This window comes from Vespa mandarinia, chromosome 10 (genome assembly GCF_050613455.1).
Source record: "Vespa mandarinia isolate Hongniang chromosome 10, ASM5061345v1, whole genome shotgun sequence".
NCBI lineage: Eukaryota > Metazoa > Arthropoda > Insecta > Hymenoptera > Vespidae > Vespa > Vespa mandarinia.
Window position 1 is genome coordinate 1,293,367 of NC_140819.1, and position 14,134 is coordinate 1,307,500.

The 14,134-nt window shown below is 34.2% G+C and overlaps 1 protein-coding gene across 2 annotated transcripts in view; it reads left to right on the forward strand.

Annotated features, from left to right (window-relative positions):
- The first annotated feature begins 276 nt into the window (after positions 1-276).
- The window catches only part of mwh (multiple wing hairs), a 40,385-nt gene continuing 26,527 nt past the window's right edge, over positions 277-14,134 (forward strand). Inside the window, exon 1 of one of the 2 annotated variants that reach the window (XM_035873311.2) lies at positions 277-3,019. In XM_035873311.2, the coding sequence (XP_035729204.2) occupies positions 2,817-3,019 (203 nt within the window). In that variant the 5' untranslated portion in view covers positions 277-2,816. Of the gene's footprint in view, positions 3,020-5,030; positions 5,294-14,134 lie in introns of those variants that run through there. The other variant, XM_035873313.2, reaches the window with a different exon arrangement.

The following is a 14,134-nucleotide window of genomic DNA, read 5'->3' on the forward strand; positions in this document are numbered from 1 at the left end:
TGCAGCTTCTTAGAAATCACATAGATGTTAACATCGAATTAAAGTGTCTTTTTCAAAGCTTTCTTCTACGATTATGTAGTTGTTAGCGTAAGTCATTAACCGTGAGAAAGCGTAGTGTAGTCGAAAAAATCATAGCCTATGTAAACGTAAACATTTCTCGTTGAGTTATCAAGTTGTAATTATCGTTAATTATTATTATAATGTATTAATTCGAAACTACAGTTTTAATTCATATCTCGAGTTCATTAATATTGGCAATTGATATTTTATACGTTAATCTTATATTTACTTATCATTTTCGTTGGATGTTTAACAAATTAGAACGTATTGGTGTATCGTCGGCATTATTTTTATCCAATTTGATAAGTTTATGGAAAAATAACTTTAGCCACTCTTACAAACGTTCTTGATGCGTAATATATAACGGTTTGAAGAATTTTTCGCGTGTCAGTAGATCAGTGGGCTTTCCTGGAAGGAATAATTTATTATTTTCACGGCTACAACGTTCGATGTGGTTTCGCGGCCTATGCAGCCACCGCAACATAATGTGAGGCAATTTCTCTGCTAACCGTGTCTTTAATTTCGTTTGTCGATTGTCTAACATCAAGGTTATTGTCCTCTATTTTGATTGTCATTCCATCGAGAAAGCCGATCCATTTCTAATCCATTTGGGAATTATCTTTTAATAAAACAAATACGCTAATCAACCTTGGAGTTCTCATAATAACGATCTTTATTATATTAATAAATATATATTTACGAGTAGACGACTCGAGCACGAAATAATGATCGAAATTACCGGCATGTTTTAAGTTCATTATTTTCATTTCCGTTCAATGTATTTCCGATTGATCGCTGAGAAAGATTAATGATCGCGCTCGGTAATCTAAGTATATCCTTAACGATTTTAACTATTCCATTTTCCATTCTCCGATGGTCATAACGTGAAAGTAGAAAAATAAAAAAGAGTAGAGGAAGATAAGTAACATATATCGATATATATATTATATAGTGTTAGGATGTAGGCTATTCAAAATGAACTATAGTATACAAGTAGTAACTTACGTAAAGTAAGCACGAGAATCTATGGTTAAAGAAAGATAATAAGAAGGAGAAGAATAAGAAGAAGAAGTAAAAAAAGAAGAAGAAGTAGACGAAGATTACCTCGCGTTGTGTCTGACGCGCGCGCGACAGGATGTAGGACCGCTTGAAAGAAGCGAGCGTCGTCATACTTGCTGCACAAAGTATGGGAATCCGTTTGTTAGACGACGACGAAGACGACGAAAACGACAACGAAGAGAACGAAGACATATTTTCGCGTCTAACGACATTAACGGAGATTTTTTCTAAAGTGTATAATAACGACGTGTAAATTCGTTCACGACGACGGAGAAAGGAAGAAAATTGAATGTATGTTGCCACCGGTTCTACAGAAAGACGTCTATCGAACAAGAAATAAAAGTGCGGGTGTTTGTCATCTTAGGAAAGAAAATACCGTAATCGCGGAAAAAGCATTGGAAACTTTCGAAATAAGTTGAAAAAGAAAACGTGCGTTTTATAAAAGAAAATTACGATGCATCCTGATATGTAAAATTAAATTACAGGAAACGTTGATTCGATTTTTGCTCGTTTTCACGGACGAACGACAAGACGGATCGCACGATGCTTTATGTCTTCGTAAACCCGTAGGATGGGCTTGAATTAGAGAGTGGAATACGTAGGAAGTGCCTCGCCGTGAAAGCCGAGAAATTCCACAGACGAGTCCACATTCCCCGAGAAATTCTAATTTCAATTACGATAAGATAAATTGATTACGAAACATTGATTGGTTAAAGAAAGATTCGATATTTGATCTTTTTGAAATTTTTTTGCAAAATTGGAAACCAGAAGAACCTTGATATTATCATGATTCCTTTCTTTGTGAATAATGATGAGCAAGAAAGTCGTATGGCTTTGGGGAGTGTTCACGAATGGGCCTCACGATGAAACTATGAAATTATATGAACGTATAACGTTCCCACGTACGAATCGTGAGAATAATTTATGGACGTCCTATGCGCAATATCTTAATAAACTCGGTTCATAAAAGCGCGACTTTAGTCCTTTCGCTGCTTGAGGAAGTGCAGCACTCGCCGTTCCGTAAATGCTACTTTCGAGTCGTTGCCTCGACCTGTAATTACGCAAGTGTAAACACTATTGCAGGAGAAGAACAATGTAAGACAAGAATTACGATAACCTCGTCGAAAAGGACATGAGGAAAACGTGTGAACGAACGTTGTCACACACATATATACATACGAACACATACACATATACATAATAATTCTTTTTTCTTCCAAGAAAATTTGTTTTGTAAAAACATGTGTTGTTTCTTTAATAATATACATAACGTGCTAAAATATAGATTATGTGTTTCGAAAAAAAGAAAATTGAATATAAAAGAACAGTTATATTAAATGATCGGTGTAAACAAACATTAAAAAATGATTGCTACGTGATTACATTGGAAAGTGTTACGTATACCAAACAAAAGAGCACGTTTCAAGGTCAGTGCTATTGCAGTCATACTATTCTGTAATCCCAAGATCCCACGACCTCCAGTGATCGAGTCATGCTGTCGTGTTAGTAGAATAGTAAAATCTTCCATGGTGTAGTATGTTATGTGTAAAGGGAATGATATAGTTTTTTATTCAATTAAAATTGAAATTACAAATGTGCGGATTCAACGAACGAAATATATGATACCGTTTATTACATGATTCCTTGAGGGAAGATAAAAAAGTTATTAAACAAGGTATCAAATAAGTTTAAATATAATGGGAAATTCAAGATCGCAACCTTGTCGACGCAATAAACCGCTCTATTTATTATATCTCATTCATCGTACTTGGTCTATGGTTGCTGATCATCGAAAGACTCAAAGTCATTGCGATGATATCGATCGAGAAACAGAACTGTCGTCAAGATGCAGCGGCTGCAACGATTGTGCTTACCGACAGGACAGCCTTGGATTCGACAGGTAAGATTTCTTCGATTCAATATTTGGTTAGTTTTAACGTTGATAAGAATGTGCTACATATCGGCCAAGATAAAGTAAGAAAAATTATTTTTATATACTGGTTGAGATACAATTGATAAGTTGTTTACATATTAATATAATTGATAAATGATACAGATTTTATATATATGTGGTAAGCATAAATCGTTCCAGTTTACAAGATCTTAATATAATTTAATACGACATTGTAGCTTATCGATAATATCGAAAAAATATCATACGTTTTACACTTCTAAACATTTCCTTATATTCAAATTAAAATAATCTAAATGAACACAACATCGTCATTAATAGATAATAAAAGCAAAATAGAGAGTTCTAGGAACATAATCAAAACTGTGTAGATACTAATGTTAATTTACTTAAAAAGGAATTATTGTAGCTATAAGAATTATGTATAATTATTGTAGCTATAAGAATTATGTATAATTCTTATAGCTACAATAATGGAATCATTAAATAAAACAAATAAGCATTAATATAATATGATATTTTTCAGGTATTTCTGCACAACTTATAGAGAATTAAAATATTTTCAATAATCGTAAATTCCTATTATAACGACTGATTTTGAAAATGGCCGATAATAGTAGAATACTATTTAGCCGACTGATTAAATCTCTAAGAATATTAGATTCCTATCTCGCGAACTATTGGTAATATTAACACTATTGGTAACAGTAGATCCCCAACTTACCGATCTATATGCTCGTTAAGTAATAGTAGATTCCTATTTTATCAGCTTACATACCTGTTGTTGCTAATAGTAGATCCTTGTTTTAATGACATTTTTACTCGGTTGATAATAACAAACTTTTACCGTCCTCTATTATAAATCGGTAATAGTAGATTCCTTTCCGATCAGTAATAGTAGTTCTATTCTTTATTGAAAGAGTAATAGTCGGTAATAGTAATTCTCTTCTTCACTGGAAGAGTCAGTAATAGTAGATTTCTATTTTAATTACTAATATAGTTGGACGTTAGTATCAAATTTTTTACTGATCAAGTACACTATTAATTATTTATATTACTGCTTTAATAATTGAGTAAAAATGTTAATTTTATAAAAATTGATAATAATAAACGGCAATTTTTTTCCATTCAATAAATAACTGTTAGCAATAGTAAAATTCATTTTTATTGATCAATGGAAATATTGTTAGTAGTAGTAGAACATTATTTAATCGAGTGGAAATTGTCAGTGATTATTATTTTGTTTACATCAAAGTTATAACCACAAAATGTATTATCTAATTGTTTTTAAACAATTTCAAAATATTAAAAAAAAAAAACGAAAAACGATTTTTTATAATTTTATATTACTTTCCAGAAATACAAAATGCTTTTCAAATTTATATGAATTATATATAATAACTATATAATAATATAAAAATGTGAATATAAAAATGTTGACCATGTCTAACAATAAGTGTTATTTTTTTTATATTATAGAATGTAAATTAGCTTATTTAATCATAAATACAAAAGCAGAAACTTCTTTAAATCTATCATAAGCATACTTTATTGATTTTCATTTTCTAATGTTAAAGAAAGTAGATAGTGAAGAAAGGGGTGTAAGCATTATACACGATATATAAGAAAAAGAAATGATATTGCTGTCTTCTTAACTGAACGTGGATTATCAAGGATAATGATCTCTGTGAACATTCGCTGCGTCATGAGAAGGTCGGTCCAGCATCCAAGTATCATCAGATGTATATCCTATATACATCTATTTTATATTCATCTTAATACAAGAGTAAAAGAGAGAGAAAGAGAGAGAGAGAAAGAGAGAGAAAGAGAGAGAGAAAGAAGAATAGAGGGGATAAGGATGACAAGAAAACGGTTGATTATCGACTATGTATAATGCTCTTACATTTTGTGTCCCTTCTCTCGTAGTCAACACTTTACTTGCGCGCGCGTGTAACGCATCGGGGGATAAACTCGGGTAAACTTGGCTGGCGTTACAAGCAGGTGGAAGCGCCAGTGTCAGTAAACCTCCGACCGTCTCGAAGAACGGTCGATCGCAAGAGACGTTTTTGGTCGGAGACATCGTGTGACTACTTAGAGTTAAATTCGATGATCGATCGATCGGTCGAATTCGGAGTCATGAAACGAGGCAAACTTTTCATGTGAAAGTTCACTCTCTTTGGCTTCTTTTATGTCATCCACCACGACATGCTCCGTCTCCGGAGAAATTAGACCTGTTGGTGTCATCGTCCAAAAGATATCCAGGTAAAGTTGTGGGATGACGAGACATATGATGATTCATTTTCTATTTTAAATCTATTATAAAGATGTCTCTCTCTCTCCTTCTCTTTCTTTCTCTCTCTCTCTCTCTCTCTCTCTCTCTCCTTCTCTCTCTCTCTTTCTTTTTCTCTCCTTTTCTTTCTTTCTCTCTCTCTCTCTCTCTCTCTCTCTCTCTCTCTTTCTTTCTCTCTCCTTCTCTTTCTCTCTATCTCTCTCTCTTTCTTTTTCTGTCCTTCTCTTTCTCTCTCTATCTTTCTCTTTTTCTCTCTCCTTCTCTTTCTCTCTCTCTCTTTCTCTCTTTCTCTTTCTCTCTTACTATTTTAAACAATTCATATTATAAAATTTGCTTTAACATGTATAACAATAGTACGGAACGGGTGAGAAATAGCGTTAGCGATACATAGGTGAATATGATAAAAACAAGTTCTTTGCTCTGTTGTCTCATGAATGATTAATTTGATAAATGTAGATTAAAATCTTACCGTTAGTATTCGATAAAATTATTGTGATTAATACTGTTTGCAAATTAAGAATACGTGTATTATAAAGAAATTATCGCTATGAACTGTAAGAATCGTTTTCTTGATTCTGATCTTTGTTCGTTTGAGAAAAAACGTAACAATGCTGCGGGTAGTACGCGCGTCTATCTTTTACGTTCGACAGAATTTTCTCGAGGGACCTGCGCGATTAAAACTTCTTTGACGTGTTTCCTTTAAGGAAATGGCATTCATGGATTTTCTTTCTTTAGAGGTAACCAGTAATGAATTTTTCTCTTTTCATCTTTTTCATTTTCAATGATAGAATAGACTTAACGAGACAAACCGTCATTTCATCGACGTACAATGAATCGTAAATAGTGCACATGCTTGTTTAGTCGTGAACGCATGCGCTAGCGAAGGAGCGCGCGCATTTGTTTTCTCGCGTGTAAAAGTCAACAAAAAAAGCCGTCGGTCGTTACTTACGCGCCAATTATCGACGATTACAGAAATGCCTTAGCTCTTTAACACGAAGTCACGTAGCCTATTTCTGGCACATCATCGCCTCTTCATTATTACTATTATTATTATTATTGTTGTTGTTGCTCTTGTTATGATTATGATTATTATTATTATTATCATTATTTTTCTTTTTTTTTTTTTTTATTATAATTATCATCAACGTTTACTCTTGAAGAAAGCATTCTTCTTGATCCTAGAAATCCTGTGATGTGAGAGCGTAACAAAAAAAAGTTGACAGGATAGAAGAGACCCTTGTCATCCACGCCAACATTGTTTTACCTTCTTCGTCTTCTCAAGATGGAAATAGTTTTTAGTGACAATTTCTTTTAGGCTTTATTTCCATTTTGGTTGTATGAATTTTATTTCGAAAGATATATTATCTGTGGAATATAAATGTATCATAATATAATGTATATGTAATATGATTCGTTAACGAAGCTATTATCTGATATAAATATTCGATATTTCAAAGATAACGATCCTATTCATAACGGTAAACTAAAAAATTTAACGGCATTTTTGAAGAATTTTAAACTGGCAAGTGTTAAGGAACCAGTTAGACTTTGATCGGTTCGATGTACTCTTCAAAAATATCCTCACTTTGGATCGTTCATTAAAGAGAAGAAAAAGAAACAAAAAATGAAGTTTCTTAGAAACTACTATCGCCAAATAGGAAAATCATGTGGACTCGATTTTCCTAATTAGTTCATTTTTTTTTTACGAACGTACATATATACGTACATATATACGTACATACGAGTCTTCGACTGCAACGAACCTAGAACGAGGGTCAATTAAATCGAATTCTGTGTTCGATACAATAAACATCATAATCCTTTCACATGCTGAATCCTTTCTACATTAAAAGTAAGTTCTAACTGTTTCCGACTTTATCAGAAAGTATAATCCTTTTCCTAAGACATGTTTATCCGCGAAATTTCTTACTGATTCTGAAATGAGACTCGTTAGATACTAGTTTGTATTAGTCGCTACCAATTTCTATTGTACATAATGTTCTGTACAATTTAATGTTTTCTTATTCTAATAAACCGTTTCGCTGTTAGTCGTACCGTATCACGACTCTTTCTACTAGAAGTAGCTGAGAGATCGATTAAGAGCGAATCCTTGCTCACGGTATAGGAAGATTAAGATGCGAGACGTTGCTTCAAAGCGGAGCAAGAGAGAAAAGAAAATAACAACTCACTCTCTATATCTTTTTCTCTATCTCTATTTTTTTCTCTTTTTCTTTTTCTTTTGCATTTCCGTCTCTTATAAAAATCGAATGGACCACGTAGAATGCAAGGATGCAAATCATCATGTCGCACTTAATTAACGAATAATAATTGCCCGGTTAATATTACGAATAATTAAAAACTAGATTATATATGTATGGATATATATATATATGTACATATATATATATATATGTATATATATATATATATATATATATATGTATATATATATATAAAAATTAGGTTGAAAGAACGATGAGTCAACCGGTTAGTTCCCTTTATAAAACATCTATCTTTCTTTACACTAACTTTTATACAGTACGAATGCATTATAACGCGTGTACGACCAAGATAGCTTCTATTAATAGCGCCGTTTAATTAATTGGTGGAGTTTCTGCTCTGTATGGGGTCGTTTCTGATCGCTTCTAATGACTTTTATTACATCTAGATATAATTGCGCTTCAGCCAATTCTTAACTTTACATTCGCCATCTTTAAGATAATGAGAATAATGTTGATCGATATTAATTATTGACTAGTTGATACGACACTTATACACAAATGTTTCAATATTAATTCTTTATTTTCTTCGTGTTTCATACGAACTCGTACTAATTTCTTTCTTCATTTTTTTTTTGTAAACTTTCAAACTGGTTTATCACGCTTGCAACCTTATTTTATGAGATAAATTAACGAAATCCGGAAATCGAGTAAGTAGCGGTACGAAAGTTCGAGCAGTTCAAAAAAAAACTTTATTACATGATCACTTATGAGAATCTTACGATTCATTAACGCGTTACACAGAGCATTGCGATCGAAAGATCGGCCAAATGCAAATTACCATAGGTCGCTTAATGAACGAACATTAATTACGTCTCTGATAAGTCGAACGATGGAACGCTAGAATGGCTCGATGATGAATGTCCTCAAAGGTTCATCGGTCGTATCGAAATCATTTATATCGTACCTCGACAAATGATCGTTGTAACAAACGTAACGATCGAATTCCCTATAACATGTGAGCGCTTTAAATAATTTCATCATTTATATTCCATTTGCTATAACCCTCGGTTAGATCGTGGTATCATTACTTATTATTACCGATGTAAATATCTCGTTATACATAGTTAATGAGATTAAAAACAATTTCGATTCGAAAAGCAAAGCAGCGAGAACAATTACAAGCGATAACGCCGACATAAACGATTTTATCGCGACATTTGTATTCTACGTATGGCACGATACTCTTCAACGTCCAATCAGACGATTAATGTCGAAGCAATAAAGTCGAAAGTCTTTCAATTGCTATCAATTTAAAGACAGATGCATTGCCGTCTCGTCGAACTTTTTTTTGTAATTACCAATTTCCTCGAATGTCCAATTATCGTTGTTGTTCGTGATGGACGAGTGCTCTGCTTATCTGACGATCGACTTACCGTTAGCATAGTACCTTCCTAATCGAGAAGGAAGGAATCGAGAAATGTCATGTATTTTTATGCAGAATGTGACATTATACGTATGTATGTACCAAGACCAAATACTTTTCTCGTTTTCCAAGCGGACAGTACGGAGTACGTGACAATTTCATTCGACGCGTGAGAGTAGCGAAATTTCACTCCGACGCTATACTGAATTCTCTTGTTGGAAAGTAAATATGAAAGTAATCCGCCCTATATGAGTCGACAAATTGCATCCGGATCCGCCCGAGAATTTTCTACGCGACGAATAATAGATCGTTGGAATTGATTTCGTAAAATTGACAGAACACGACGCCCGAGAAACGTCCAACTAAATAATTGAAGTTATTATAAAGTTTTCATTTGTTATTTTCAATCTGAACAATAGTTTTATTAATTGTATATACAAAAGAAAAATTAAATGATTATTGTTTATATACGAGCATATGATATTTAACATATTGTATATGTATATGTATTTTTGTTCTATGCGAATAAATTCCAAACAAATAATTCGGATATATTTGAAATAGAAATAGGCTCGTGAGAACAGAAATAAATCCAATTGGTTTGACGCAAAATAAGCGGTGTAAAATCGTGCGCAAAGTTCGAGACAGTCGATCGACTTTGAAATCTGTGAGAGAAGAACACCGTTCATCCGCGCGCATCGTGCTTTCTCGAGCGAATATAATGCGGAATAATATTACTGTAGTCGTCATTATTATCATCATCGCCCATCGTCTCGTCATTATCATTCTTGTTAATTATGAACGGCCAATTACCAAGGTGTACTTTTACATTTCTCTTTCTATCCTTTTCCCTTCTCTTAACGGAGATACTTCTTTTCGATTCCATTCACCGTTACGATCACGTTTGAATTTATAAATGAATTCTCTTGTTAAAATCAACGCACGATCATACACGGAGTTGTTCACGGTTAATGCCCCTTACACCTATCATTCGTTGGAAATAAAATCGAATCGTATAGTTTAGAATTCGAGAAATGTCCGTCGATGAAACGTACCTACTTGTTTTCGATATAATTCGTCGATACGAGTACGAGAATTTCATATAGATTTTCATTGTACGTGATTTCATTATGCTTAAAGAAATGACAACTCTAAATAAGAAACCACGTTACATGAAATTTTTAAATCATTAACGGCGTAAACGTAAAATAATAAAATTTTCACTTAGACGATTAAATCAATAAAAAATTCGACCAAGAGTTATCTTCGAAAGAGAAGATATACGATAAAATGAAGAAAAACAGATGGCAATCTCTGTTGCGGGATCTTTAAAGCCACGATTCGAATCTTCTTATTTTTCGAGAAACGTTCGATAAAGGGCGCGAAACAATAAATAACGCTTTAATTGGGCTTCCGCGAAACGACGAGATCTGTGTTACTACACATCTCGAATAGATATTTATTCTTGAGTTTTGTAGGAATGTGTGTATTTATCGGGCGCCTTCCATCGCGGAAACGTCCTCGCGATTTCTCACCACAGAAAGGATAGAGAAGCAGACGATCGTTTTGCGGTAACCAGAGTGAACGGCCCGCGAACGGTCCATTAAATCGACTCGCGAACGATCGTGAGCACAACGAGATAACGATTCGTTTCTCTCTAACTCGATTCATCCTCAAAGGGTTGCCAGACGCAACCTTGTTTGACCCTTTGTTTTACTTCAAGATCGTGACTTCACGTTCGTAATTCTCTCTTCTGAAATATGAGAAAGAAAGAGATCGTTTAAAAGATCGAATTATTTCAACTCAAACAGTTCCTTCGATTTCTGTTTATTTATCTGATCATTTATCGTGAGTGTGAATGAGTTTAGAGGTATATAAATCAGTAAAAGGTAAAATTAATTTGACGAACCTTTAAATTCACACCTTCTTTTACAATCGAGAATAAGTTTCTTTTTATTATTTAATTATCGGTCTAACAGCAATAATAGCTATCTCCAAGAAAGGAGTTTTAATTACATTAGTGGGTAAGTAGTCCAAGCTACTTTCTAGAATTCAATGATAAACCATTAGAAGAGTTCACGGTCGTTTCGTCTGGTAGGTAATTTAGTGAGAAACGAAAATTGAAAGAAATACCATGACTGAAGTTCGAACTTGATTAATTACATAACGATCGTAAATCGAGATCACACATTGCCTTGGGCTATTAACTTTGTTCCGTCTCTTGTAACGCCCATTGATTGTATTTTAAGATTACAAAAGTTCGATATATCGCACGGACCACCATCCGTTATTTCTTTCTTTCGTTGCGCCGAAAGCGATTCAAAACGAGCGACTGGATATGATATTTTTAGAAAAAGAAACTCTCTTGTTCACCATATATGTATGCATGTTGTATGTATATATGTATGTATATATGTATCTGTGTATACATGTCTCTTCGTAAACTTTATTGCCAATTTTATGCTTGCGGTTTCGTCGCACAACATTCATGGATTACGGTGTCCTCTTCTTGAGCTTTTACTACTCGCACTTAAAGTTATCGTTGGATGTTATATTTTTAGCGCGAACAACATCGAGCTACCTTCTTCCCATTGGTTTTCGAATAACTTTTCAAAAGGAAGCTTATGTCTAAGGAAAAGATTTTATTTCGTCGAATAATTTATTTTCCACCGAAGGGGAGCTTTATCGTTTACGACTCAAACTACAGATTCTTTTATTCTAATCTTATAGCTAATATTTAAGTTTCTCACATTCGAATATGAATCAGCCTCTAGAGACGTAGGAAGAAGAACAAGCCTTAGTCGGAACACGAATGGTCGGAGTTTCGAGAGTCTCGCAATCTGGATCGCGGCACGACATCATGCTCGAGGATCGATCGGATCGATAAATCATGAAGGGACCACCTCCTGCTCGTTGATGCCGCCGCGACGACGCCCGTAAGCGTATCACGTGGGTGTTAAACACGTGTTGCAATGCCGCCAGACTCATCTCGCATTCGAGATCGGCAGCTTCAAGCTGAAAGCCTTTTCGTGCGTTTCACGCAGTCGAGAATGGTGTTATGGTGTTCTTTTCTTTTTCTGTAGATCACCTAAAATCTTTACAAACATTTCCAAAGACTCTATCATCGTCTTTTTGATCTCTTTTTATTTCATCTATTTAAGAGGAATAATCAGGCATATCGTATATGATCTTAAATTTTCCCGCCATTTCTATGAAAGTAATATATCGTTAATGTATCGAAGTATATCCACCAAGGATAAATGCTGAAAGTACATACGAAGGACGATCGAAAATTCCTACGACGAATAAAGAATTTTCCGCGGTGGCATATGTGTGTTTTGTATGTGCGAGCGCTCGCTCGCGCAAGTGCGTACGTACGTACATACACCATGAGTAGGGAACGCACATCGAACTTCCACTAGCGCATTCCATAGCCGTTACACGCTGCGACTCGGCATTCCATGCGGATGGATTTTCTAAAGGCTCGTTCACAGTGTATTCAAAGGACAATGACTTTTCGCGTTTACCATACATCACAAATTTTCGAGAAGAATCTATTTGAAAGAACAAAGGCAAGGAGCAATGCTGTCGTTTCGGCTCGTCGATGATCTGCGGAAACAAAGTCGAATTGTTATTGCTTCCTCTTACGGTTAAGGCTTCTTCTAACCTCAAGAAGGAGGGAATAGTTTCTCACCTTTTACTACTACGATCTATGGAAGATCTACGTTATGCAAGCAATGGTACGAGTAGATCCTTTCAATGATATCGCGCTTTGTACGTGAATCGTACGACACCAAATATCAACGCGGAACTGTCGCAACCGATGCGAAAGTCGATTGTGTCTTTCTCTCTCGAGAAAAAAAAAATATCCTCGCGTTGGTTCTATCCTTATCGGCAAGCTTTCATCGTAGAATCTCTATTCGTTGATCCTCTTGATAAATAATAATAAGACAAAATTATTCAGATATAAAGATAGGAATATACCGTGATGATGACAAATTTTAACAGACTATTATACGTATATTTTATTATTATAGTAATTGGAAATATTAAAAATTTTCACTTTTATCTGTTTTTGATGAGCATGCTTTCAAATATTCGAAGTCTCCTGTTAATTTCACTTTTCATAAAAAGAACACAAGACAATTTTCTGGTAAAAGTATTGTCTCTTACATCAAAAATATCGTCCCGTGACATCATTTATTTCGCCTACTTCTCAATCTCTTCTGATGTTTATTTTTCTTTTTAGTTTTCTTTGTCTTTCTTTTTTTTTTTACTGAAAGTCCTACTCTCCTCTCGTACTCCCGACGTACGCGTACTCTCCGTGAAAGGATACAGTTATGCGCTTCGCTCGGAGAGCGGTGCCCGGGTCTACCGGAGGACTCGTTTTATAACTAGAGATTCATAACGGCACACACGATCTCTCACAATGGACCAAGAGCCGTTTCAAGATATTTTTTACGTTTTTGATGTTCGCTTTTATGAAACCATCATCTGTTAGTTAGTAATCTTTACTATTGATACTTGTCATTGTTCAAATATTCTAAAGAATAATTAAACAGTGAACAAAGATTACATTTGGACTAATCGTTAAGTTACTCTCAAAAGGCATAAATCAAAAGGTTATTGTTAGGTAGTATCATATACGTACAATGAAATCCATTTTAATAGGATAGAATCAGGCGTAATATTCACTGAACAATTTTGTTAATACCATTTTCAAAGTTACGATCTTGTTTGCCTTCTAAAATAGTACTGACATAAACGTTTAGTTTCAGAACACGATCGACCGTTTCGCTTGATTTATCTGAGGATATAATTTTGTAATTTTTAAGGATAACCTTCTCCGCTACTATGCGAGCATTAATCTTGCTTACATACTTTATATTTTTACTCGGATTTATTTTTCTTTCTTCGATAAATTATATTAGAAATTATAAAATCATATCTAGGACATACCTGATTTATTGACGATGATTTAAATTATGTAGAAAAATTATAAACATTTCAAGGAAATTTATTCGCCACACGGTTTATCCCTTGCAATGTCATGTCCGTTAATTTCGTTAAATATGGAACGGTCAATAATGTTCGTCTAAAAAGAATATAATCGGTATGTTATTCCTTTGGAATCGTAACGGTACATGATCATCATAAAAGATAATAGC